This window comes from Pelophylax lessonae (genome assembly GCF_965119305.1).
Source record: "Pelophylax lessonae genome assembly, chromosome: 1".
NCBI classification, from domain to species: Eukaryota; Metazoa; Chordata; class Amphibia; order Anura; family Ranidae; genus Pelophylax; species Pelophylax lessonae.
In genome coordinates, this window is record NC_138768.1 from 179,438,895 (window position 1) to 179,463,464 (window position 24,570).

General features: G+C 44.3%; 1 protein-coding gene across 1 annotated transcript in view; it reads left to right on the forward strand.

Annotated features, from left to right (window-relative positions):
• Positions 1 to 24,570, forward strand: part of WDR36 (WD repeat domain 36) — a 129,588-nt gene that overhangs the window by 91,479 nt on the left and 13,539 nt on the right. The window contains 4 exon segments of the mRNA XM_082269281.1: positions 6,651 to 6,758; positions 14,811 to 14,916; positions 21,507 to 21,647; positions 23,559 to 23,675. Of these exon segments, the coding sequence (XP_082125407.1) occupies positions 6,651 to 6,758; positions 14,811 to 14,916; positions 21,507 to 21,647; positions 23,559 to 23,675 (472 nt within the window).

Consider the following 24,570-nt stretch of genomic DNA (forward strand, 5'->3'; position numbering starts at 1 on the left):
CCCTGGCCTTTAAGGATCCGACTGACAGGAAGGCTGTTGCCCACAATATGTACACTCTCTGGCTGGTTCGGCACTGAGGCCGGTATTCACCATTGTTCTGGTGTCGCAAACTCTGACCAAGTGGGCTAAGCTTTTACGCCGTGACTTGGAGGGAGAACAGCTCTCACCTGCGTTTGCTAAGCTGGCGGACTGGCTGGTCCAAGGGCTGCAATTTATTTGTGATGCCTCCTTGGTTTCAACATCCCCTAGTGGCTCTGCTCTCCGTTGTGGCAGTGGTCTTTTAGCATGTCTTTTGGCTCAAATGCTGGTCTGCGAACCAGACTTCTAAAAAGGCCTTGACTGCACTACCCTTTCAAGGAGATTGTCTGTTTGGAGCTACCATGGATGACATCATTAAAGGTCCTACGGGGTGGGGTGGGGGGGGGGGGAGTAACTTTCTTCAGCAGGCTACTAAGATCAAGGAACCTCGTTGTAGAAGTAAGCCCTCCTTCTCGGCTCATGTGATCTTTTTTTTGTCCCTCAGGGTCGACTAACAAGGGCTCAAAGACTTTCAGGGTCTCCTCTTGAGGATCCAAATGAACTTGGTCTGGCAAGCTGAGAGCGGGCTTCTCCAGACCCGCGGACAAGGCTCCTTCAGCATGCAGGTGCGCCCTCACCCGTATCAGGGCTGGGGGGGGGCGTCGTCGCTGGTTTCTGGACCCGTGGACTTCCTAGGTACAATACCTGTTAACTTCAAGGGGTGATTGTCCCGACTTGGGAATATTTTCAAGGTTTTACTCAGAATTGAGTCCATTTGCACGGTGGTGGCATCCCTGCATCAGGGGGATTTTCTTGCCTCTATTGACATCAAGGGTGGTTACCTTTTACATTCCGATATGTGCCGGTCACCATCGCTTCTTCCCCTTTGCCGTGGAAGAGGAGCTTTATCAGCTTGTGGCGTTACCCTTTGGTCTCGCCTCTGCTCCTCGGGTCTTCACAAAAGTGTTGGCACTGGTGCTATCTTTATTACGCCAAAGGGGGATCGCATTACTGGGCTACTTAGATGACGACCTTCTGAGAGTGGAGTCTCCTACTGCTCTGGTGGAAAACCTGTAGATCTCCATAAGAAATCTGTGGGAGTTTGGCTGGATTCAGAATTTTCAGAAATCTGCTCTGGTTCCATTCACGAAACTGGACTATCTGGTTCTGCCTTAGCCAGACAAACTCCAGAAATTGCAGACTGCAATTCGTCTCCTGCTGTCCAGCAGATGGTCGTCCCTCCGCATGCTGGTGCCGGGCCAGATGGTTTCTACCTTCGAAGCGGTCCTGTTTGCACAGTTCATACGAGGTCCCTGCAAAAGGAGATTTTGGCAAAATGGGAAAGACTCTGCAATCTCTGGACAATCAGATCAGGCTGAGTCGTGTAACGAAGATATGGTGGCTTCTTTTCTTTCTCTCCTTTTGCATGGACCTCGTATGAACTGTGCAAACAGGACCACCTCGAAGGTAGGAACCATCTGGCCCAGCACCAGCATGCAAGTCCGGAGGGACGACCATCTGCTGGACAGCAGGAGACGAATTGCAGCGTGTGTGTGTGTGTGTGTGTGTGTGTGTGTGTGTGTGTGTGTGTGTGTGTGTGTGTGTGTGTGTGTGTGTGTGTGTGTGTGTGATCTAGCATTAAATTAAAGCTGTTCCACTTTTTTTTGGCTTAGCCCAAGTGTGGATATAAAATGGTAGGGTTCTAAAGCTAAATGCTTGGCTAGGTTTGGGAATCTGGAGAAGCTTGCATTTAAAGTATGTGTTAGACGCCTCAATCTGTAGCAACTGCATTGAGGTTCTCCATCCAAGTTTTTAGATTTTTTTTTTTATACCAATAATCTAATGATAGTATAATTATTATTTGTAAAAGGTTTATGTATAAACTGGAGGATAAACATAAATTATTTAGATTACAGTGAAAGTCAGGTTTATTTGAGTGTAATTGAAGGCTACTAGGCCTAAAATATTTTTAAATGTAGCAACAATGCAGAAAGTACTTCAGATCTATTCCTGTGTACCCCATCATTCCATCCCAGGGCCAGGATGTACATTGGGTCTTAAATTGTGCTGAATTAGAGATCAAGCTCTGTCCTTATCTGGCACTAAGCCCCATACCCTGTCATTCTGCTGTCGCATATCAAAACCCCTGGAACCCATTAACATTTTGGAAATGAACAAAACTTGGCAGAAGTTGTGGCCCCATTTACACCCTGGGCCTAGGATCCAAAGAGACATAGAGATGCATAGGAAGGCTCCAAAGAGTTAAAGGGGTTGATTTGAAGACTAAAATAATTCCAATGCTCTTGCTACCTTAATACATTGTTTAAGCCAGGTTCACTGAAGGCTGCATTTTAGTATTGTTGTATTGAGGCATATGCCTCAACACATGAATAAATTAATCTGCACTATTTTTGCTAATGCGGTGCACCACAACACAATATTCGCATCTGTGCATTGTAGTGTACTTGTGCAGAGGAGCATTTTGACTTGCCCTATATGTGCATGAGCATGGCATTCAACATGAATTGAAGTGCACTATAACACACACGTACTCATTCATTACAGTGCACAAGTGCAAAATACAGCCCCTCAGTTAAAGACTTAGGTTGAAGGTAAGGGTAATGGGCCACTCTTTTTTTTTTTTTGGCTGTGATAAACTAGATCTGAAATTTTATGGTTATTCCAATAGCCAAAGCAGCCACCTCAAATGTAATATAATTAAAATTAATTTACTGTTACTGGTGAATTATTTATCGAAATCTTTAATCAGAAAATGTATTATGTTACGATAACAGTCATAAAAATGAAACCTAGTGGAAAGCAGGTAAAAATTGGATGCCATCTGTTCTGCTCAGAGGTTATGGATTGTTAGTTTGGACCTCACGAATAACATTAGACCTACTATAGCAGTTTGTCTATTGGGCCTGGTAGATCCATTAGCATCCAAAAAGGTGATCTGTACGCCACTTACCCTGCTGCTGTTTAATGTGCGTAAAATAAATATTCTGTCGTGGAAGAAACCGGTGGCCCCTACCATCATGTTGGCCCCTTAGTAGAGGGCTTCCATCTAAATTTCAAAAGGTTTTGGGTGGTTGGATTAATGACAATTCTACAGCTTCAGATTGATTGTTGATATTTTGAAGGCTTGTACTGTGGACTGAATGCTGAGTATCTGCGGGCCTTAGTGAGCACTTGGTACAATCGCTATTGGTATTCTTGGGGTGATATTATTTGAATCTGTAAGTGCTCAATATGCGCTCTGTATTTACTTCTGTAAACATTTCCCGCCCCCATATGACGTCGCCTCAGTGTCACAGCTCTCGCATGCCCTCAGGACACATGTGGACATGGCACGACGCAGCTTTTTACCCATGTGATCTGCTGTGTCCACATGTAAACAAGGAAGTGCCGTTTATCGCCTCACACTGACAGTGTGTGAGGAGAGGAGAGCTGATCAGTGGCATCTCCTCACGGGGGAGACCTGTACAGGTAATCAGGGCACTGATCGTCTGTGCAGCCCAAACAGTGCCCATCAGTGATGCCACTTTCTAACCATCAGAAATGGCAATCAGTGCCGCCTATCAATGCTGGCTATCATTGCCCATAAGTGCCACCTATCAGTGCTGCATACTGCCACCTCATCAGTGCCCTTCAGTGATGTTTCATCAGCAGTGTTAGTTTCAGCTACTAAAATATTTCAGTCACCTAAAATTCGACTAAAACTAAAAAAATGTAGATGACTAAAACTATAATGGCATTTTAGTCATAAGACTAAAATACGACTAAAACTAAAATATTTTAGTCAAAAGACTATGACCAAAACTAAATAGAAAATTGACATAAAAATTAACACTACTCTGCTGGCCATTTCTAAATCTGCAATACAATTCCAGCCAGAGCCTGTAATAATAGCACATTAAAGTTTAAACCTGTATTGCACCATCACATATGTAAGGGGAATCTACTAAGCTGCTGAAAGAGAAAATTAAGATAAAGGCTTTTCTTTCTTTCTTGTATTCAGGTAATATGTGCAACGACATTACAGCCAATAGAGTTCAGAGTTTTTTGTATTTTAAAGTTGCACTTCTGTTTGTCAAAAAGCAATATTTTTGTTTGTTTATGTTGGTATAAAGACACACTATATATCACAATGGCTAAATCTGTGTCTGTAGCGCATGTTCAAACCTTAATAACATAAATAATATGTTATTATATTTTACTGCAGGAGTATATAATTAGTTTGGAAATTCTAGAGAAATGTTTAAATAATGCACTACAATTTACCTAATCCCATTCGTTTTGTAGTTGACTAAAATGTACTGGAGATTTAAGTCTACTAAAATACGACTAAAACTAAAATAGCATTTTAGTCAAAAGATTAAAATGGCATTTTAGTCGAAAGACCATAACTAAAACGAAATCAAAATTTGCTGCCACAATTCACACTGCTCATCAGTGCCCATAAGTGCCATCTTATCAGTCAATCAGTTCAGCCAAGCGCTCACGCCTAAGGGGAAGACCGGCGTGCTGCTCTCCTCGGACGGGGAACTCCAACTAAGATACATATAGGAAAGAGAAGGAGGCGCAACACCTAGTGCATTACCCGTGGTCCCTGTATAAAATGTTTTATTAAAATGCCAAATGCATACTCACAGACAAGAACAATGTAAAATCGCATTAAAAGATTCCACCACACATGGAATGGAACACATCCTGTGAATGAGACCGCTAACGCGTTTTGGGAGTCAAGCTCCCTTCATCAGAGCTGGTCATATCAACAGCAAACCCAAATATATACTGATATCAGTTGAACCGGTTCCTCCCGCCTCCTACGGGCGATGGGCGGAGCCGTCCAGTGCACAGTTGAGCCCCCTATCCTCATTTGCCTCAAAACAATCACAAGTGTCTCATAGTATCCACTGGCCTGTGGCCAATGACAGAACCAGACAAAAAAAGTATGCAATTCTGAGTCCCAATGCTGAATGCATATGCACCTTGTAAATTCATTTGAACCTGAGAATCAAGTGTAAAGGGCAGTGTGTATTAGAAACTTACCCCGCCTTGTTCACCCCTCATGGTGCTTTGTGTCTACCATGGGGGCATGTATTCTAAATGCCCCCCGCCACGGATTCCCCGTAATCATAACTCCCATGTCTGTCTAAGGTCCGTGTCTGCTGCCATTCCCTTGATGGAGTGTCGCTTCCGGGTTCTGAAACGCACGCCACCCACTCTGCGTCCAAGGACTCGTGCCACGTAACTTCCGCGGGCGGGTGAATAGCTGGGACCCGCCCTTCCCTGTTGCCATGGCTTCCTTTTGAAAACAACTCCGCTCGGTCTCCGGCCAGCTTCTCTGGCTACCATCAGCCAAAGGGGAGACAGGCTCCGGAGCTGAACTGCATGGACAATGTGTGTATAATTAATACGCCATTCACTTGCTCAATTATGGAATGAAAATAAAGTGAAATAATAAATTATGAAGTGAAATGATACAATAAATAAATTAATGAATAAATATATAAATAAAAATCGTAAAAATAAGATTTAAAAAATATATATATATATATATATATATATATAATATATATATATATATATATATAGGGAGGGGGTGGTCAAACAAGGATCATTAGAGCATGACCCCCCTCTTTCTATGCACTGGACAGCTGCACCCGACTCCCCCCTCACGGGACCGGCTTACATGTAGAACAAAAAAAAAAAAGGTATATACATGCCAAATTCATGTGTACATATATGGGTGTATGAAATCTAGTAAAAATCTGTTGGTATTAAACATATATATATATATATATATAAAAGAAGACAAATAAAAGACTTCTCATGCACGCATAGCAAAAGTATAGCAAAAATATTATTAGATTTTCTAAAACCATTTAAACCGTTTCACCTGCTGAAGACACATTGTTACTGGGGCTACCATCAATTACATGGTTGATAAATTTGATGAATGTTGTTGACAAAATACACCCAAATTACTCATACCCAAATGCCTACACTATGATGGTGGAACATCTTATCAGTGCCCATAAGTGGCATCTTCTCGGTGCCCGTTGGTGCCGCCTCATCAGCGCAGATCAGTGAAGGATAAAAATTACCTTTCCAGATTTTCTGACAAACGAAACTTTTTTTTTTTTTTTTTTTCAATATTTTTGGTCTTATTTTTTTGCTAAAAAAAAAAAAAAACAGCATTGATTACATACCACCAAAATTAAGCTCTATTTGTGTGAAAAAAAAAGATTAAAACTTCATATGGGTACAGTGTTGCATGACTGCGCAATTGTCATTTAAAGTATGACAGCGCTGAAGATTGGCCAAGGCAGGAAGGGGGTAAAAGTGCCTGGTATTAAAGTGGTTAAATGGAGCTTGTCACAATTGTCTGGGAGCTGCATTGTTCACTAGTGCTGATGCAGTGTTGAATGTTTATACCTTTGTAACTTTATTATGAAAATGGAAATAAAAAGACAAAAAAAAAAAAAAAACTGGATGCCATTTCAAACTGCGAGCACAGATTTTACGGATTCCGCCACTGGACATTGGTGCACCTGTAATGTAAATTAGAAGCCTTTTGGGTAAAGATAATTTCTTATATATAATTTCTTGTGTTTTCTTTCCAGCCTCATTGACTGTTTCCTGCTGGATTCAGCTGTTGTCAGCCTAACAATGTCCCCTACTGGAGATTTCTTGGCCACTGCTCATGTGGATGACCTTGGTATCTACTTGTGGTATGTGCTATTTCGGCTTATGACATGTGGATCCCCTGTGTTTAAAATGATCACCGCTATTTGTAATGTATAATAGACACTTCATAAGATTCAGATGGTCTAGAATAATGTTTACCTTTGATTTAGCTGTGACCATTTTTAGTGCCTCGAGCCTTTGAATTAGTTTTCCAAACTTTTCAGGTGTCATTTTTCTTAGGTGTACGCAATAACAGCAGTCTGTATGGGGCTATAACAGTGCTTTTCTATACAACAAAATATACTTACTGCTGGCCTTGTATGTTATGTGTTGCCTTTATAACCAGTCTCTGCATCAAAAGTGGACATAAATTCAAAAATATCTTTTCTTTAAAGCCCAACTCCGGGGACACACAAAAATGTTCCTTGCAATAGGGCTGTGCCTGCACTGCAAGAAGGGTTGACTGCTCATTTTGATCTATGGGATTGTAGAAGGGAGATATGCTTACCTGATGCTCCCTGTACAAAACCAGTCCTTGTGGTTCCTCCATCCCCCCCCACAGTCTTATGTGGTGGACTGTTCTTGATGTCATCAAGCCCAAAGACCTGCTCGTGGCGTGAGGACGGAGCAGAGAATCAGGTGAGTATAAGCTTATTGTTCGACCCTAGACAAAATGAGCAGTCAAACCATGCAGTGTGGGTACAGTCTCATTGCATAGGAAAACTTTTTTTGCTTGGAGTTTTACTTTAGCCACTTTTAACCCACGCTATAGCTAAAAGATGGCTACAGCGTGGGCTTCCAGTTCCAGGAGGGCATCCATAGACGTCGCACTTTGTGATTGTGGAGTCCTTTAGACTCAGCTGATCACAGTTTGAGGTAAAAAGCCAATCACAGCACCTCTTTACCATGTGATCAGCTGTCAGCCAATGACAGCTGATCATGGAAGTAAACAGAAGCCGGTTATCGGCTTTTTTTCTCCTCACACTGATTACGTGAGGAGAAAAGAAGAAAGCCTAGTAACCAGCTTCGGTTACAGGAACGTCAGTCTCAACATTGCCCACCAGTGTTGCTATTCAGTACCCACCAGTACCACCTATCAGTGTCCACCAATGCCACCTATCAGTGAAACCTCATCAGTGCAGCCTCTTTAGCGCACATCAGTGAAGGAGAAAAATTACGTGTTTGCAAAATTTTATAGCAAACTATGAACCATGTTTAGTTTTTTTTTTTTTTTTTCTTTTCAAAATTTTCGATCTTTTTTTTTATTATTACTTTAGCAAAAAATAAAAAACCCAGTGGTGATTAAATACTACCAAAAGAATGCTCTGTTTTGTGTGAAAAAAATGATAAAAAGTTAGGCTTTGGTACACTGTTGCATGACTGTGCAATTATCAGTCAAAGTGTGAAAGCTGAAAATTGGCCTGGTCAGGAAGAGGGTATAAGTGCCCGGTAAGCAAGTGGTTTATTGCCTGTAAAACCTTACCATTGATCTCCTATTTACATGTTTTGGTCTGTTAAATACACCATTGTACGCATTTTGTTATATATGGTATATATGGTAAATGCAAAAAAAAAAAGTTGATCTTGTAATTAAGATCGGTCTGTGCCCTCTGAATACTTGTTATCCCAAACATTCCTCAGACTAAAGATCTGAGAGAGGTAGTTAGTGGTTGACTAGTTTAGCAAATGACACTGGAATGACGAACACGAATTGGTCCATGAAAAGCTGTGGTGGTAGCCCAAAAAAGAGCACTTTCTCTTACGTCCTCCGACAGTGGCTGCCACTTCATAATCTTCACTAATGGGGTAATTGACCTTTGCTCCGCAGGAGTAGCTAGGCAACAAGATTTGTTAATATCAAAGCTTTTAGCATATCACACCCCTAGGGGGTGGTCCCCTCAGTCAATACCTCCCTGCTTCCTGCATTCTCAACTCAGTTTCTAATGCCTAGCTTAGGAGTAGCTGGCTGATCCTGTGCTGGGGCTTTCAGTCTCAGCCTTCTATCCTCTTTTTGATTTTATTTGGAGTATTTTTCTCTTTCTTTTACTTAGCTGTTCTTTTTATCAGCATTAGTTTAGTTTCTTCGGATGAAGATGATCATGCGGAGCTGGGTCTCGGACTGGCCGCCCTGGATCCCGGGGGTTCAGGGCCAGGGGCTTCCCAGCCTGCCATCGAGCGTTCAGCTCAGGTTTCCCTGGCATATTGAATGACCCATCCCTGTTCGCTGCAGGGATGCTGTCTGTGAGGTGGCTACCTCACCGAACGCCATTTGCGGTTTTCGCACCGCAGTTCCACTGCGTCCTGACTGCGACACTCCCTGTCCTCAGTGCAGCGGTTTGGTCGCTGGAGAAGGCTCCCCACGCCATCCGGACTGGTAAGTGCAATTCTATGTGGGGACCTGTCTGTTTTTGGGTGTCAGTCTGTGACTGTGTGACCCTGCATGTCTGTGTATCTGCTGAGCTCCCTGTCAGATTCCTGTGTGGAATAGCTGCCTTTCTGTGGGCTGCGGGGGGGGGGGCTCTCCCGCTCTGCTATGTGAGAGTATGGGGCAGACTGGGTTTTGGACATGCTGTGCTGCGGCCGCTACTGCGTCCTGCCATTTTTTTGCGGCAAAATTATGGTGACCGGCCCTGTGTGGTGAGGCGCGGTGTTTTGGCGCCAAACGTCGGTGTTTTGGCGCCAAACGTCGCCGTTTTGGCGGCGACCGATCGTACAGCCACATGTCGGCGCCATTTTCTCATTGCCTAAAATGCCTCAGCCGAGCGGCCATGTTTGTGTAGCTTGCATAGACTTTATAGGGCGGTCAGTCATTGCATCACTTCCTTTTGCTCTGGAACAGCGATCGGTGGCAGCAGCCTGTGTGGTATCTCCAGGTTTTTACCTTTTTACTTTTTCCTGTAATTCCTTGCTCAGTGTCCTTATCCCTGTGGGGGTCGGTGCATACAGTAGTGTGTGGTGGGCTGCGCTCGCCGCGGTCTTAAAGGGCAGTCCTCCTTTTTCAATAATTGCTGGGGCATGGATTCTCAGGATTGCAAGTTTCCTCCCACCCTGGTAGGGGGCCAAGGGGCTGCTGCATCCCCCGAGGGGGCTGATCTGGCTGCTATTGTGGCGAACCTGGCTTCTCAGGTGCAGATGCTAATGGCTGATCGATCCGCAAAACGGCCCACATTGTCTATTTCCTCTGATTTAGAGGGCGATGGGGCTGCTATGGCTGGAGTGCCCTTCTCAGGGTCTCGCTCATCTCTGGACCTTGGGGGGTCTGAGGGGGAGGCTGAGGTGGAAGGGGTTGATAATTCTCCCCCTGGCTCGCCTGAAGAGCTTGCACTCATGGATGAGTTGGTTGCTTCTATCAAGGAAACACTGCGTTTGCAGGATGAACCATGTCCTCCTGCTTTGATGTCCTCTTATGGGACGCAAAGGAAACGCAAAACAGCGCAGGTTTTTCCCTGCCCTGCGGAATTTCAGTGCGCTGTTGATGAGCAATGGCGCAATTTAAAGAAGCCATTTACTGTGCCAAGTAAGTTCAAGCTGCATTATCCCTTTACACCCACCACTGATGAGCGTTGGTGTGTGCCGCCTCAGGTGGATCACGCGGTGGCGGTTTTGAATAAATCCACTGCGATCCCTGCTGAGGATACCCCGGTGTTCCGGGACCCTACGGACAGGAGATTGGAGTCTCTTGCCCATCATGCTTATACGGTTGCTGGTTCTATGCTGAAGCCTATTTTTGCTTCCATTTTGGCAGCCCAGGCTATTGCGGATTGTGCGCAGGTGCTCAGGCGCACCCTGGTGGCTGACTCTGCTCCACCGACAACATTGGCTATGGTGGATCAAATTCATCAGGGTGTCATGTATTTGTGCGATGCGGACTTGGATTTAGTCCCTTTGGCTGCACGCCTCTCAAGTGTGGCGGTATTGAACCGTCGCCTGATATGGCTGAAATGTTGGTCGGTTGACCAATCATCTCGCAAGACTTTAGCTAATTTGCCCTACGCGGGATCTCACCTTTTTGGCGAGTCTTTGGATACTCTGATAAAGGGAATTTCAGGGGGTAAGAGCACTCTCTTACCCCAAACTCACAAGAATAAGTTTGTTCGCGGTAAGAAGAATACTTCGTTTAGGCCCTCTCATGGGTCCTTTCGTGCCTTTCGGTCGCAATATAAGGGCAAGCCCTTCAAGGGCCAAGGCTCCCAGAAAAAGCCGTGGACGGGTAAGCAGAAGTCCGGCCAGTCCGGGTCCGCTGCCCATGCCAATTCGGCCTGAAGGGGCGCCCTCACCCGGTTCCAGGGTGGGGGGACGTTTGCTCGGTTTTCTTCAACCTTGGCTGGCCCGCATTCGGGACAGGTGGGTTCAGGAAATCGTTCGATCTGGATACAAGATCGAGTTTCTCTCTCGGCCGGCGGGCAGATTTTTTCCCTCAAATCTTCAGCTGTCTCCGGAGCGCTTGCAGGATCTGCACCTGGCGGTGCGGGCCCAGGGAGTGGTGGTTCCGGTACCTCATCGGGACAGATTTCGGGGGTTCTATTCCAATCTGTTCACTGTGCCCAGAAAGGAGGGCAAGGTACGTCAGATTTTGGACTTAAAAGCTCTGAACCGCTTTGTGCAGGTTCGCAAGTTCCGCATGGAATCCCTGCGCTCGGTGGTGGCTGCCCTGGTTCCGGGGGAATTCATGGCCTCCATCGACTTGAAGGATGCGTACCTTCACATCCCCATTTTCGAGGGTCACCAGAGGTACCTTCGATTCGCCATTGCGGAGGATCATTACCAATTCGTGGCGTTATCCTTTGGTCTCGCTTTGGCTCCGCGGGTTTTCACCAAGGTGCTTGCGCCGGTCCTGGCTTTATTGAGAGCCCAGGGCATCTCTGTCCTGGGGTATCTGGACGATATCTTGATTCGGTCTGCGACCAGTCAGGGCCTGGTGAACGACCTGTCCATCACGATGCTGACTCTGCAGGAGTTCGGTTGGACGATAAATTTTCCAAAGTCAATGCTGTGTCCGTCGGCTCGTCTCCCCTACCTGGGGATGATCCTGGACTCTGTTCAAGCGAAGGTCTTCCTGCCGGAAGACAAGCTTCGGACACTTCAGAACGAAGTCAGGTCCCTCAGGGACAATCGGTGCTCGTCCCTCCGGACGTGTATGAGGTGCCTGGGGTTGATGGTCTCGGCTTTCGAGGCGATTCCCTTCGCCCAGTTTCACACGCGGGATCTTCAGGCGGAGATCCTGGCCAAGTGGGACAGGTGTCCGCAATCTCTGGATCTGCGGATTTCATTGAGCCGCCTCACCCGAAGGGGTCTTTTATGGTGGCTCCAGTCCCCGGCGGTGTCGGGGGGCAAGTCCTTTCGTCCTTTGTCGTGGACGGTAATCACCACGGATGCCAGCCTGTCGGGCTGGGGTGGTGTTCTGGGCGTTCTGTCCGCCCAGGGAACTTGGTCGGAGGAGGAATCCTCCCTTCCAATCAACATTCTGGAATTGCGAGCGATAAATCTCTGCCTTCTGCGTTGGACGGACAGGCTTCAGGGCCGTCCGGTTCGGGTGCAGACGGACAATGCCACAGCGGTGGCCTACATCAACCACCAAGGGGGCACCAGGAGAGCCCAAGCGGCTCGGGAAGTAGCCGACATTCTGTCTTGGGCCGAGATGCACGTCCCGACGATATCTGCAGTTCACATTCCGGGGGTGGAGAACTGGCAGGCGGATTATCTGAGCCGCCAGACCCTGGACCAGGGGGAATGGTCCCTTCACCCGGATGTCTTTCAGATGTTGTGCGCAAAGTGGGGTTCCCCAGATGTGGACCTGTTCGCATCTCGTCTAAACAACAAGGTGGAAAGGTTCGTGGCAAGGACGCGCGATCCTCGGGCAGACGCCTCAGACGCGTTAGTGGCGCCCTGGCATCAGTATCGTCTGATGTATTCTTTTCCAGCTGCTGTCCAGGCTCCTTCGCAGGTTGGCCTCGGAACCGCACACGGTGATTCTGGTGGCGCCAGTCTTGGTACGCAGACCTCGTGAACCTGGCGGTCGACGCTCCGTAGCGTCTGCCTCTTCGAGAAGATCTCCTGTCTCAAGGACCGATATTCCATCCTGCTTTACAGTCGCTGGCTTTAACGGCCTGGCTGTTGAGAGCCAGGTCCTGAAGGATAGGGGTCTCTCCCCTGCGGTCATTCTTACTTTGATCAAGGCTAGAAAAGCCTCTTCGGGGAAGATTTACTACCTTACTTGGAAGGCGTATTTTGCCTGGTGTGAGTCCAGGGGGTTTTCTCCTCGCTCATACTCGGTATCGAGAGTGTTGGCTTTCCTTCAAACGGGCGTGGACCAGCGTTTGGTGTTGGCCACGATTAAGGGTCAGATTTCTGCGCTGGCCGTTCTCTTTCAACGCCCTGTGGCGTCTAATTCTTTGGTTAGCACCTTTGTTCAAGGGGTGCGACACTTGGCCCCTCCTCGGAGGGACCCTTTACCTCCATGGGACTTGAACCTTGTTCTGTCCGTGTTGCAGCATGCTCCCTTTGAGAAGATCAGGGAGATCTCGTTGTCTCTGTTGTCCAAGAAGGTTGCCTTTTTGGTGGCGATCACTTCGGCTCGCAGGGTATCGGAGCTAGCGGCCTTGTCCTGCAGCTCTCCCTACTTGGTGATTCACTTGGATAAGGTGGTCTTACGACCTAACCCTTCTTTTCTTCCGAAGAGGATCTCGGAATTTCACCTCAATGAGGACATTGTCTTACCTTCGCTTTGCGCGAAGCCTAAGCATCCAAAGGAGGTGGCTTTGCATCCCTTGGATGTGGTTTGGGCGATCATAGTTTACCTGTCGCCGACGAAATCCTTTCGCAAGTCGGATTCTCTATTTGTCCTTCCAGAGGGACCTCGGAAGGGCATGGCGGCGTCGGCTGCTACCATCGCCAAATGGATCAGACAGACCATTGTGCAGGCCTATGCTTTGAAGGGGAAGGTTCCTCCTTTCCCTGTGAAGGCGCACTCTACCAGGTCTCTGAGTACGTCTTGAGCCTATCGTCCTCAGGCTTCTGTGGCCCAGGTGTGTAAGGCGGCGACTTGGTAGTCCGTTCACACCTTCTCAAAATTTTTCAAGGTGGATGTTCAGGCATCGGCAGATGCTTCCTTTGGCCGTAAAGTTCTTAGTGCGGCAGTGCCTTAGGGTCCCTTGTTTGGGTCCTTGGCTGTTGGGGTGTTTTTACCCCTAGGTTACTTGTTCTTCCTGGGTTGTTGCTCCTGTTGAGCACGTTTTTCCTGTTGCCCAGTTGGTTCTCTTACTTTGGTAAGGTTCTTTTTTCTGATGTGGGTACTGCGTTGCTTTAGGCACGGCTGCTTTTTTCACACCCCTCATGTCTACACTGCTCTGGGACGTCCCCATTAGTGAAGATTATGAAGTGGCGGCGACTGTCGGAAGACGTAAGAGAAAACGGAATTTTGTAAAATCTTACCGTAAAATTCCTTTCTCTGAGTCCTCCGACAGTCGCCGCCCCCGCCCCTCTTTTTGGGGTTTGTTTATGTACTCTACTGCTATGCTACTGAAACTGAGTTGAGGAAGCAGGGAGGTATTGACTGAGGGGACCACCCCCTAGGGGTGTGATATGCTAAAAGCTTTCATATTAACAAATCTTGTTGCCTAGCTACTCCTGCGGAGCAAAGGTCAATTACCCCATTAGTGAAGATTATGAAGTGGCGGCGACTGTCGGAGGACTCAGAGAGAGGAATTTTACGGTAAGATTTTACAAAAATTCCGTTATTTCAGGCAGATCAACTGATATTTTTCTTTACTTTCAGGATATTCAGGGGATAAAGCACAGGAAATTGTTATTGCATTAATATACTTCATTTTTATTCACTTGCCGTGACATACATTTTAAGTTTTTATTGCAGCTTTTTGTCTTTTTCAAATAGTAGGCAGAAAAGGGGACAAGGGGCTCCATTTTATTTTTCTGTTAGAATTAAGTGCAAGTACACATGAACATACAGTAGGTCTGTTGTGGTTGAAGTGTGTGATCTAGACTGATCTTAGTGTGTTCTAAGCTATAGAGCTGCTTGCTTTAGCTTGGGTGCAATCTAGGTGCATTTACCTGGCTGTCTCTTCATTCATTCTCTACAGGTCAAACAAATCTCTCTTTTCCCTGATCTCGTTACGCCCACTTCCATCAGATTATGAGCCTATCGTGATTATGCTTCCTGGAGCAACTGATGAAACTGAAGGCAAGTGTATTTTTCAAAATATATATTTATTTAGTTTATACTATTAAAGTGCACACTTCACATGGTCCAGAGCCACCACCTTCTTCATGTAACCTAAAGCCTAGGCAAAGGCTTATATGGTTTCAACTACATGAACAACTTGTGGTGTTTCATGTTTTTAGTATTGCAGGGAGGTCATTGTTTTCAGGTACATCCTGTTGGATAGACCTCAAGCAAGATAAGAGCCTCAGCCAGTCAAGACCAGTAAGCAGAGCCTCCAAGAACAAATCTAGAATCCCCTCATTTGCTTCCAAGAACAAATATAGAATCCCCTCATTTAAATTTCAATGCCCACAGTGCAAACCGTAGTCAACAAGATTTAGAAGAAAATAACCGATTAGCATATTTAAATGCTCTTGCATGACTTTCTAAAAAGAAAAAAAAAAAAAAAGTCCAATATCTAGGTATGATGTGATGCACGCTTTTTTTTTTTTTTTTAAAGTAATAAAAAAAATAAAATAGATGCTTAATTGTACGTCACAGGATTTGGTATTCTGGAACCTTTGATTATTCTGCCTCCTTCAGGAGACTGGCCGCTTGCAAAGCAAAGCTGTAAGGATAGCCCAGTATAACTGCTCTCACTCCAAGCACAAGCTTAAGTTTTATTTCAGTTTCCTTAGGAGATGGCCATCTATACTCTGCTCTGAGAAAAGCGAACCACTTTTTTCCACTTGTTTTGTTTTTTTCTACTGCAGTCAAGATTCCTAACTGCTACAAAGCCACTGCAGCACATTTTAGCTCCTTCCAGATCAGTTATCTGCACCCCACCAGAAAGAAAATGCAAGGCTGGCCTGTAATGTTGCCCTGGGCACTGGATCCTGCATTGGGCGCTCACCTTGGCACGTAATGTATTATGACCCTGACTGTCATCATGACTGTCCCTTGCTTTCGGGCCCAAATCCGAGAAGTCAGCTCTACCCTTTTGGGAGTCTGGGGATGCCATTGCTCTGATTGAGGGGTTACAAAGTCCATGCTCTCATCATCTTGGCACCTGTGTGCGGATCGGCTTTACAGTCGTCTTCCTCCTCTAATTTCCATTTCAGCAGCACAACAATTTCTGGACTTTTCTGGGCTCTCTGCTGCTTACAGTGATTGATCACAGAAGGCTTAACTGTTCCTGTTCAGCAGTGCGGTGATTTAGTTCCTTTAATCGGGCATACTTCTCACATTATGGCAGATCATAGGCATAAGGGTAGCAGCCAAGGTCGACCTGGTCAGCACAAGCTCAACCAATAGTTCAGGGGTTCTATGCATTATTTCCCCTAAGGAATCTGATTCTGCTAGCCCAGACCAGAGTCTTCAAATTGAGTCACTTCCCTCTTCAGAGACATAATTGCCCAGAGGTCTTGCTCTTTTCAAGAGAGGAGTTTTCTGCCACAGTATCTCAGATTATGGGGGGACTGTTGGTCCTGGTAACAGCTTCAGTATGCAGGAACCATAAACTGGCTTCATGCGTTCTCTTTCCTGGAGGCTTTCTGACTTTCATTTTGGCTGCTTCTGCACCCCTTGAGGAGGAGGAGGGGGATGAGGTTACCTTGTCCTATTCAGAGAACTCTTGAGGCCGATATTCCTTCCAAAGTAATGGATACAATTTCTGTTCTTATTGATAGTGTGCTTGTGTCTAAACCTAAAGCAGCCTGCGTCAGCCATGCCCAGGGTCACCACTTTCAGGGTACAATATCCTATTGAAAGGGGTTTCTGCAGAAGTGGGCTATACTGGTTGTAGACCTGGCCATATCCAAAACAGCAGAAGGAGTTGTCACTGACCTGGACCAGGACGACTGGGAAGAGATCTGGGAAAGGCCATTCAAACAACTTGTCCCCATTAGGGATCACCTAATTCAATTTAAAATGGCTTATTGTGATTATTTTAAACCGCTCAGGCTTCACAAGGTTAGCCCAGGGGGAACTCTTCCTCCTGCTGGCAGTGCGATCACTTAGTGGGGAACTTTTCAAATATCTTCTGAACTTGTTCAGCCATCACTCAATATTGGCATAACATTGTGAAGGTTATAATCCCTGTTGCTCACACCACCTTTTCTCCATCCCAGAATTTGCCTACTAGGCTTGGTGGAAGATCTGGTCTCTACAAATGCGCAACGTACACTCCTTGGTCCCCTATTGTTTTATGCTAGAAAATCTTTTACGTTACATTGGAAAAAGCCTTCTCTTCCCTCCTTTTCATTTTTGGAAGCACCTAGGAACTCCGCTTTACCTTTCTACCAAGCCACTTACAGTAACAGAGGTTGTCCTAAAAAATTCAGGCTGGCTTGAGGATCCCTCTACGGCTACACCACCTAATGTTCAATAACACCTTTACTCATGGTTGAATTAACACTTGATGCAACTTACACCTCTACTTCTTTTATTTGAGGTTTTGTGCTGAAGGACCATACAGTTAATGTGTACTGGGTGTGCATTGTAAGTTTATTGGTTTCAGATCTCCTACCAATTTTACATGAGCTACACGATACAATTGGGTTTACTTTATTTTACTTTTAATGGTTCTGTTAACAGTGTTTTCTGTGGTGTCCTACCTCTGCAATGGCTTGCACAAACAGCTTTTGTACACGTTTTTGGAAAACTTAGGAGAAGCTTCAAGATCTGGCCATATCATGACTGAGGAAAACCTTGACGATTCTTGTTAGACATGCCAGTTTTCAAGAACCCTGTGGATCCTTGTTTTATCAAGCTAGCAAGTACTCTGGCCCATGTATCCAGGATGGGTCTGCTTACGGCACGTAATGAAGGGGATCCTTTGCTTTGAATTCTTGTCAAGGGAAGAATGCATTTTCTTTCCAGATCAAGAAAGTCAGGGGGGTGGTAAGAGTGCTACTTTACTACAGAAAATCAAGAGAGAACCCCAGTTGGTAAAACTAATTCTTGCCAAAATTGCCAACATCTATACAAAGGTGGATGGTCCATTTCACTGCTGATGAGCAGCTTCTTTCTTTGGAGGTCATGGCTACTGACCCAGAAGAGGAAAGGTTCCAGGGTTTTTTTTTTTCTTTTTTTTTTTTTTTTTTTTTTTTAGACGTTTGTACCAGTGTTAATTTCGTTGACTAAAACCGACTAAAACGTTTTCATCGACTAACACAATTCAGATGACTAAAGTACGACTAAAACTAAAATGGCATTTTAGTCAAAAGACCATAACTAAAACTTAATCGAAATTTGCCAAAAATTAACACTGGTGCATGCTCAAAGCCTAAATAATAACATATTAGATTTTTCACTCCAGGACCAGCAGTAGTATAAAATGAGTTTGGAAATTGTAGAGAAATGCTTAAATAATGCATCACAAATTACAATTGAACTACACCCATTTGATTATAGATGACTAAAATGAGTTTTAGTCGACTAAAATGTAGGGCGTTTTAGTCGACTAAAATATACTGGAGTTTTAGTCGACTAAATACGACTAAAACTAAAACACTTGCAGAAGACTAAAATAGGACTAAAACTAAAATGCCATTTTAGTCCTAAGACTAAGACTAAAACTAAATTGAAATTTGCTGCCAAAATTAACACTGGTTTGTACCCTCCCCAAGGCCAAAGGAGGCACCCCCCAATTCTGGATCTTTATTTTCCCAACAGATTACTTTGGGTTCCAAAATTGTGTAAGGAATCCACCTGAGGTTTCCCTTCACCTGAGAGACTTTCTGCCCACTGTAGAATTTAAAGATGCTTACTTACACGTGCCTATTTATTCAGCATTACCTATGTTTTGCTGGGAAAAAGTCTTGCCAGCATTTTTTTTTTTCTAAATGTACAATGAACTGTGCCTGTGTTTAGTGTGGGGGAGATGGGAGGGCACTGGAATGTTAAAATTTACACTAACCTGGAGCTCAACCATTAATATTCACAGGGTACACATCCTTGTTGTGTTGGCTTTTTTCACTCAGAAAATTGAATACAAATGTAATGTGACCAGGTGTGCCAAACCTTTTTGCAGATCTCCACGATAAAAAAACAGTTTAGAGATTGATAAAATATGTAAGAGCAGGATAAAAATCTACTTTTCTTCCAATGTGGCATTGTTATCACAGGAATATATGCATGTGAGGTTTTTACACTTTGGGAGAGACAACTGTTTCTTTGAAATAACAGGGAGAGATTTTTGATATAAACCGTGATACCTGGAAGTTGTTAAAGTAGAATTCCTGGCAAAACCTAAAAATGCTCCCTCCTCTCCTAACCCTATTCTGACTAACCTGTGTAAGAAAGATCTGTATACTTAGATATTTTCAGGCTTCTCTGGTCAGGTCACATGATACACCTCCCCCCTGTTAGCCAGCGAACAGCAGGGGAGAGGAGTGAGTGCAGACATAGGATAGGCCATAGAAGCCTACGGGTGACCTCACTGCTCCCAAGCATTACCAGCCATTGTCAACCACTCTCTCCTCTGCAGTCAGTGTTGGCTCACATGAGGAATTATGTGACCAGAGCAGCCTTAAAATAGGCAAGTACAAGTAAAACCTTGAACTGTGAGCATAATTCGTTCCGGAAACATGTTTGTAATCCAAAGCACTCGTATATCAAAGCTTTTTTCCCCATAAGAAATAATGGAAACTCAGTTGATTTGTTCCACAACCATTTATTCATAAGTCCTTCAGGTTATAGTCCATAAAAAAGATTAGAGCATTGTGATAGGTTGTGTAACCATAAATTGTCCATCGACAAATGGCAGCCTCCACAAGGGGATTAGAAGCAAAATCCAGCAGGAGCTACAGTGTAAAAAAGAGAAGAGAGGCGCCTCTAAGTGTAGCAATATGGTTACATTTAACCGCTTGCCGACTGCTCACAGTATATTTACTGCGGCAGTCAGCCCCTCACAGGCAGAGTGACGTAGGTCTACGTCGCTAGCCTGTGAGGCTCTGGGGAGCGAGCGCGCGCCCCCGCGCGGTCACGGAACCCCCCCCCCGCGCGTGTGACTGGCGGACCCGATGTCCGCAGGTCACTCGGCGATCGGCGGGGGAGAGGGAGAAAGTCAGGCGGCTTGTGTAAACAAGCCACCTGTCATTCTCCTCGGTGTAAAGACACTGATCACACGGATCTACTATGTAGATCCGTTGATCAGTGTCCTTACAGTTCAAGCCACAGCCAATCACAGTAGAAAGCACGCCCCTAGGGACACACACAGCCCCTCCCTCCCAAATAAAGTTAACCCCTTCACTACCAGTGTATTTTTACAGTAACAGTGCATATGTATAGCACTGATTACTGTAGAAATGTCACTGGTAACCCCAAAAGTGTCAAAAATGTCAGTCAAGGGTCCGATCTGTCCGCCCCAATGTGGCAGTACCGCAGAAAAAAATCGCAGATCGCCGCCATTACGCGTTAAAAAAAAAAAATGACAAAAATCTTTCCCTTTGTTCGTAAACGCGATAACTTTTGCGCAAACCAATAAAAATATGCTTTTTGCGATTTTTTTTTTTTACCAAACATATGTAGCATAAAACAAATTGGCCGAAAATGTTAAATTTTGATTTTTACATTTTTTTGGGGGGGAATTTCATATAAAAAAATGTGAAAAATATTGTTATTTTTGCAAAATGTACGCTCTTTTTTTGTTTATAGCGCAAAAAGTAAAAAGCGCACAGGTGATCAAATACCACCAAAAGAAAGCTCTGTTTGTGGGAAAAAAAGGACGTCAAATTTGTTTAGGTACAGCGTCGCAGGACCGCGCAATTGTCCGTTAGTCACGCAGTGCCGAATCGTAAAATACCCCCTGGTCGTTTAGCAGGAAAATCCTCCGGGGCTTAAGTGGTTAAAGAAGGTTCAACATTTAGCAACTCACATGGTTAATGATTAAAAGAGGCACATCTAAGTATGTTGGCATCTGGGGTAAAGCTGTCCATATAGACCGTCCTCCGCACCGCCGGCAGTCTGCAGTCGTGACTGGGAAGACTACCCTGCAGTAGAGTGATCTTGAAGCGCTCGTGGTGCGCAGCGTGGAAGGGATGACGATGGACAATCTATGTGGACATAGATAAGTGCTACACTTACAGGCACCTCTCCTCTTTTTTATACTCAGTTGTGACATGACGCTACTTGTATATCAAGACATCGCTTGTTTAGCAAGTCAAAATGTATTTTAAAAAATTAGCTTGTCTTGAAAAAAAATCTCAGACCAAGTTGCTCTTAATCCAATGTTTTACTGTATATAGATCTTTCTTATACAGGTTAGTCAGAATAGGTAGGAAAGCGCTTTTTTAAGCGTAGGTAGGTTTTGCTGGAATTCTACTTTAATATTGTTGATGCTTCTGGAATTCTGGGAAAATGTACACAGTGCAAGCAGAATATTAGTTTTTCCATAGCTAATGACTTTTGTCTGCAGCCTAACAAATAGCTAACAGAATGGCCAGAGAACTCTGGTGTAGTAGCTTTATAATACACCACTATACAAAGTCCTAAAGGAAAGCGTGACGGGAAAAGCCAGGTTCTCATTTTAGGTAAATTGTATTGTTTTTTACTGCAGAACAGTAACTGTTTACTATTGAATGTACTTCCTAAATTTGATTCATAATATTCTCATCTACTTTGTGCTAAAGAAAATGAACTTGAAGTAAGGGAAGACCCCAGTGAGGATATGATGGAATATGAGTCTCCAGAACAGTTAGCAGAGCAGCTGGTGACCTTATCACTGTTACCTGAATCAAGATGGAAGAATCTCCTAAACCTTGATGTCATTAAGGTACTGTTATTTTTAGTCAGTTCAAAGTGCCAATATAGCCTATTAAGGTTTTAAGTTTTTAGAATCAAAGTTCATTAAATATTGCTAGTACTGATCAGAAATTGAAGGACTGTCAGTCAACATGTTATAGGATCACTTTAAAAAGTTCACCTTTTGTAACATCCATATTCAGTTTGTAACCTGTTACATATGCGCTTGCCCCAGCTCCCCCCATTCTGACAGGTTGTGGGGGATCTTCTCCCCCGCTAGCTGACATATGCACGGGCCCCAGCTCCCCCCATTTTGACAGGTTGCGGGGGATCTTCTCCCCCCACTAGCTGACATTCATTCACAGTGTTCTGTGCTGCTGTCGGCTTGTAGTTCTCAATAAACTACCACGGTGCTGTTGAGTGCTGTTGTAGTTCATTGAGCTTCCTGTCTCAAGTGTAATTGCTTGCAGGTGTCAGAGGTACGGGCAAACTGATACACAGGCAGTCTGCAGGACCATGGCATTACACCTACAATCTGCTGATCATGGGTGCAATGCTTTACAGATCCCTAAAAAAAAAAAAAATAATAATAATAAATGCATAATAACCTGCAAAAGTATGTGCATTTATTATGTTTTTTTTTTTTTTTTTGTAAAGGTAAACTTATCTTTTAAAGTGTATTTCCAATTTTATGGTCAAATTTGAGAAAACCCCACTATATGTTTGCATTTTATTCACACAGCTTACTTTCTTTTTTTTCCCCTCAACCCCTCAATAAGTTTATAGTGATCAGTCCCAATAGAAAGGTACACATGGGGCAAAAATTGTCAGCTAATTTTCGGCCAGTGTGTACAGCTATCTGTTCTACAGAAACTGGTTTTGCGACTGGCTTCTGTTGAACAGGCATGCTGGAAAACCAGCAGCCAATGGCTGCGAGCGCTGATCAGTGTGTTCTGGCGAGGGGGACGGTCCCCCTATCAGAACACAATATTACAGCGGGGAAGATCTCTGCACTAACATCGCTTGTGTTAGTATGACGATCTTTCATTTATTTTTTTTGTTCAGCCCGCTGGGTTGAATGAAAAATAACTTCTTGTGTGTTTCCTGCATTAGGACAGGATGAGCTCCCTCTCATTAAAATACAATGGAGAATCCCGGTTGGCAAATATTTAACCCTTTATTTGAGCAGTGTTCAAGTCTGGTATACGGAGATGAGATCTGCTAGCACAGTACAGAGAAGGTTAATTATGGCAAGCACAGCTCCACAACCCTCTCGTAGACAAAGATGACTAGATCACATTTTCAGTTTTGGAGTTTCCAGAAGAGCGAAACAATGCTTTGTTTTTTTGTTAGGTGTTATTCTAATTTGGATGTAAAAGGGGAGATACAGTTTTTAAGTTTATTCATAATCGCATATGTGGAAGTGTACTTTAAAATAGGCAGTACTCCATATAGCGAACTTTTTGAATTTTCATAGATTTATGAAAGGAGACATCATATAAACACATAACAGTAAATCAAAGTGCATGCACGGGATCTCCCCACAATTTATCTATCTAGACAAAGGCAAACTCCCAGCTACAAGCAACCTATACATTTTAATTTAAACAGGGAGGCTACATTTTAATTTAAACAGGGAGGCGATCCAGGCTAAAAGTACAGCAATTAACAAACCTCAATACAAATGGACAGATAACACAAAAAACCTTCAACTGGCATGTGGGCATTTATGATGAGGTGGAGGAGGGGTTCACAATGTTTCAGAGTAAAAACCTCTTTCTCAAGTGTGATCCTTAGGTGGATCGCACTTGAGAATGGATTTTTTTACTCTGAAACCTTGTGCACTGATGTTGTGATTTAGGTGTAGATTTAATGTCACTGGTAAGATCATTTCTGCAAAGTAATATTTCTTTCTTTTTTTTTTTTTCTTTTCACTTTTCAGAGAAGGAACAAACCCAAAGAGCCTCCGAAGGTGCCTAAGTCGGCACCATTTTTTATTCCGACTCTTCCAGGACTTGTTCCACGCTTTGGTTCTGAGAACCAGGAGAAAGATCCTCAAGTGAGTTATTTCATTTTCTTACGATTTCTTACCTATTTGTAACTATAGTTAAAGATTTTCAGACACCATTATGTCCTACTTCTCTTTTGATTAGGGATCGACCAATTATTGATGGGGCCGATTATCAGAGGCCAATATTCACTTTTTTTGAATTGTTGGTCACAAACTTGCCGATATTGCTTCAAGTGGTTGTACCAGAGTAATGCCTGCAGCATCACCCCGGTACTGTTTTTTAGAGCCGGCAGTCGTCTTTCTTGTAATAACAACCAATGCGGCTAATCACTTGCTCGGCTGTTATTACATGCAGTGGGTGGTGACGCCCCCCCTCCCGCCGCCTTCCACTGCGCCGTCCGGGTCTTCAATCCCACCAGGAGGCCCGAGCGACCAGCCGGCATGTTCGTCGGCTGCCCGAAGACCCGAACAAAGCTGGAATCGGCTCTGATCGGGTCTCTGATGTAGTAACCTGGAAATGTCATGACATCTTAAAGGCTTAAATCAGCTATCAGCCTGAAGGGTGGCCGCAAAATCGGTATCGCACGATCCCTACTTTTGATATCTCCCTTTGTAATTCATGTATGCTGTAAAGGACTTTGTTCACCTGCATTTCTCCTGTAATAGTTATTTGATGACTTGTATTTTTCCATGTGACTTGTCATTTTCTCAATAAAATCTAGGGGAAAAAAAAATATTAATTTTGCTGTTTGCAAACACAACTGACAACTGTATTACATAGGAGTTTGGACTTTTAAGAGCTTTCGTCATTAAAGAATGGTAATAAAGTGAACCCAAAATGATGCTAAAGCAAATTTTGGTATAAGATATATTTTAAAAAGTGCACAAGGGAGTGCAGCATAATTTAGACAGTACGTCTGTTTTCATGCCTGAAAATTCCCTC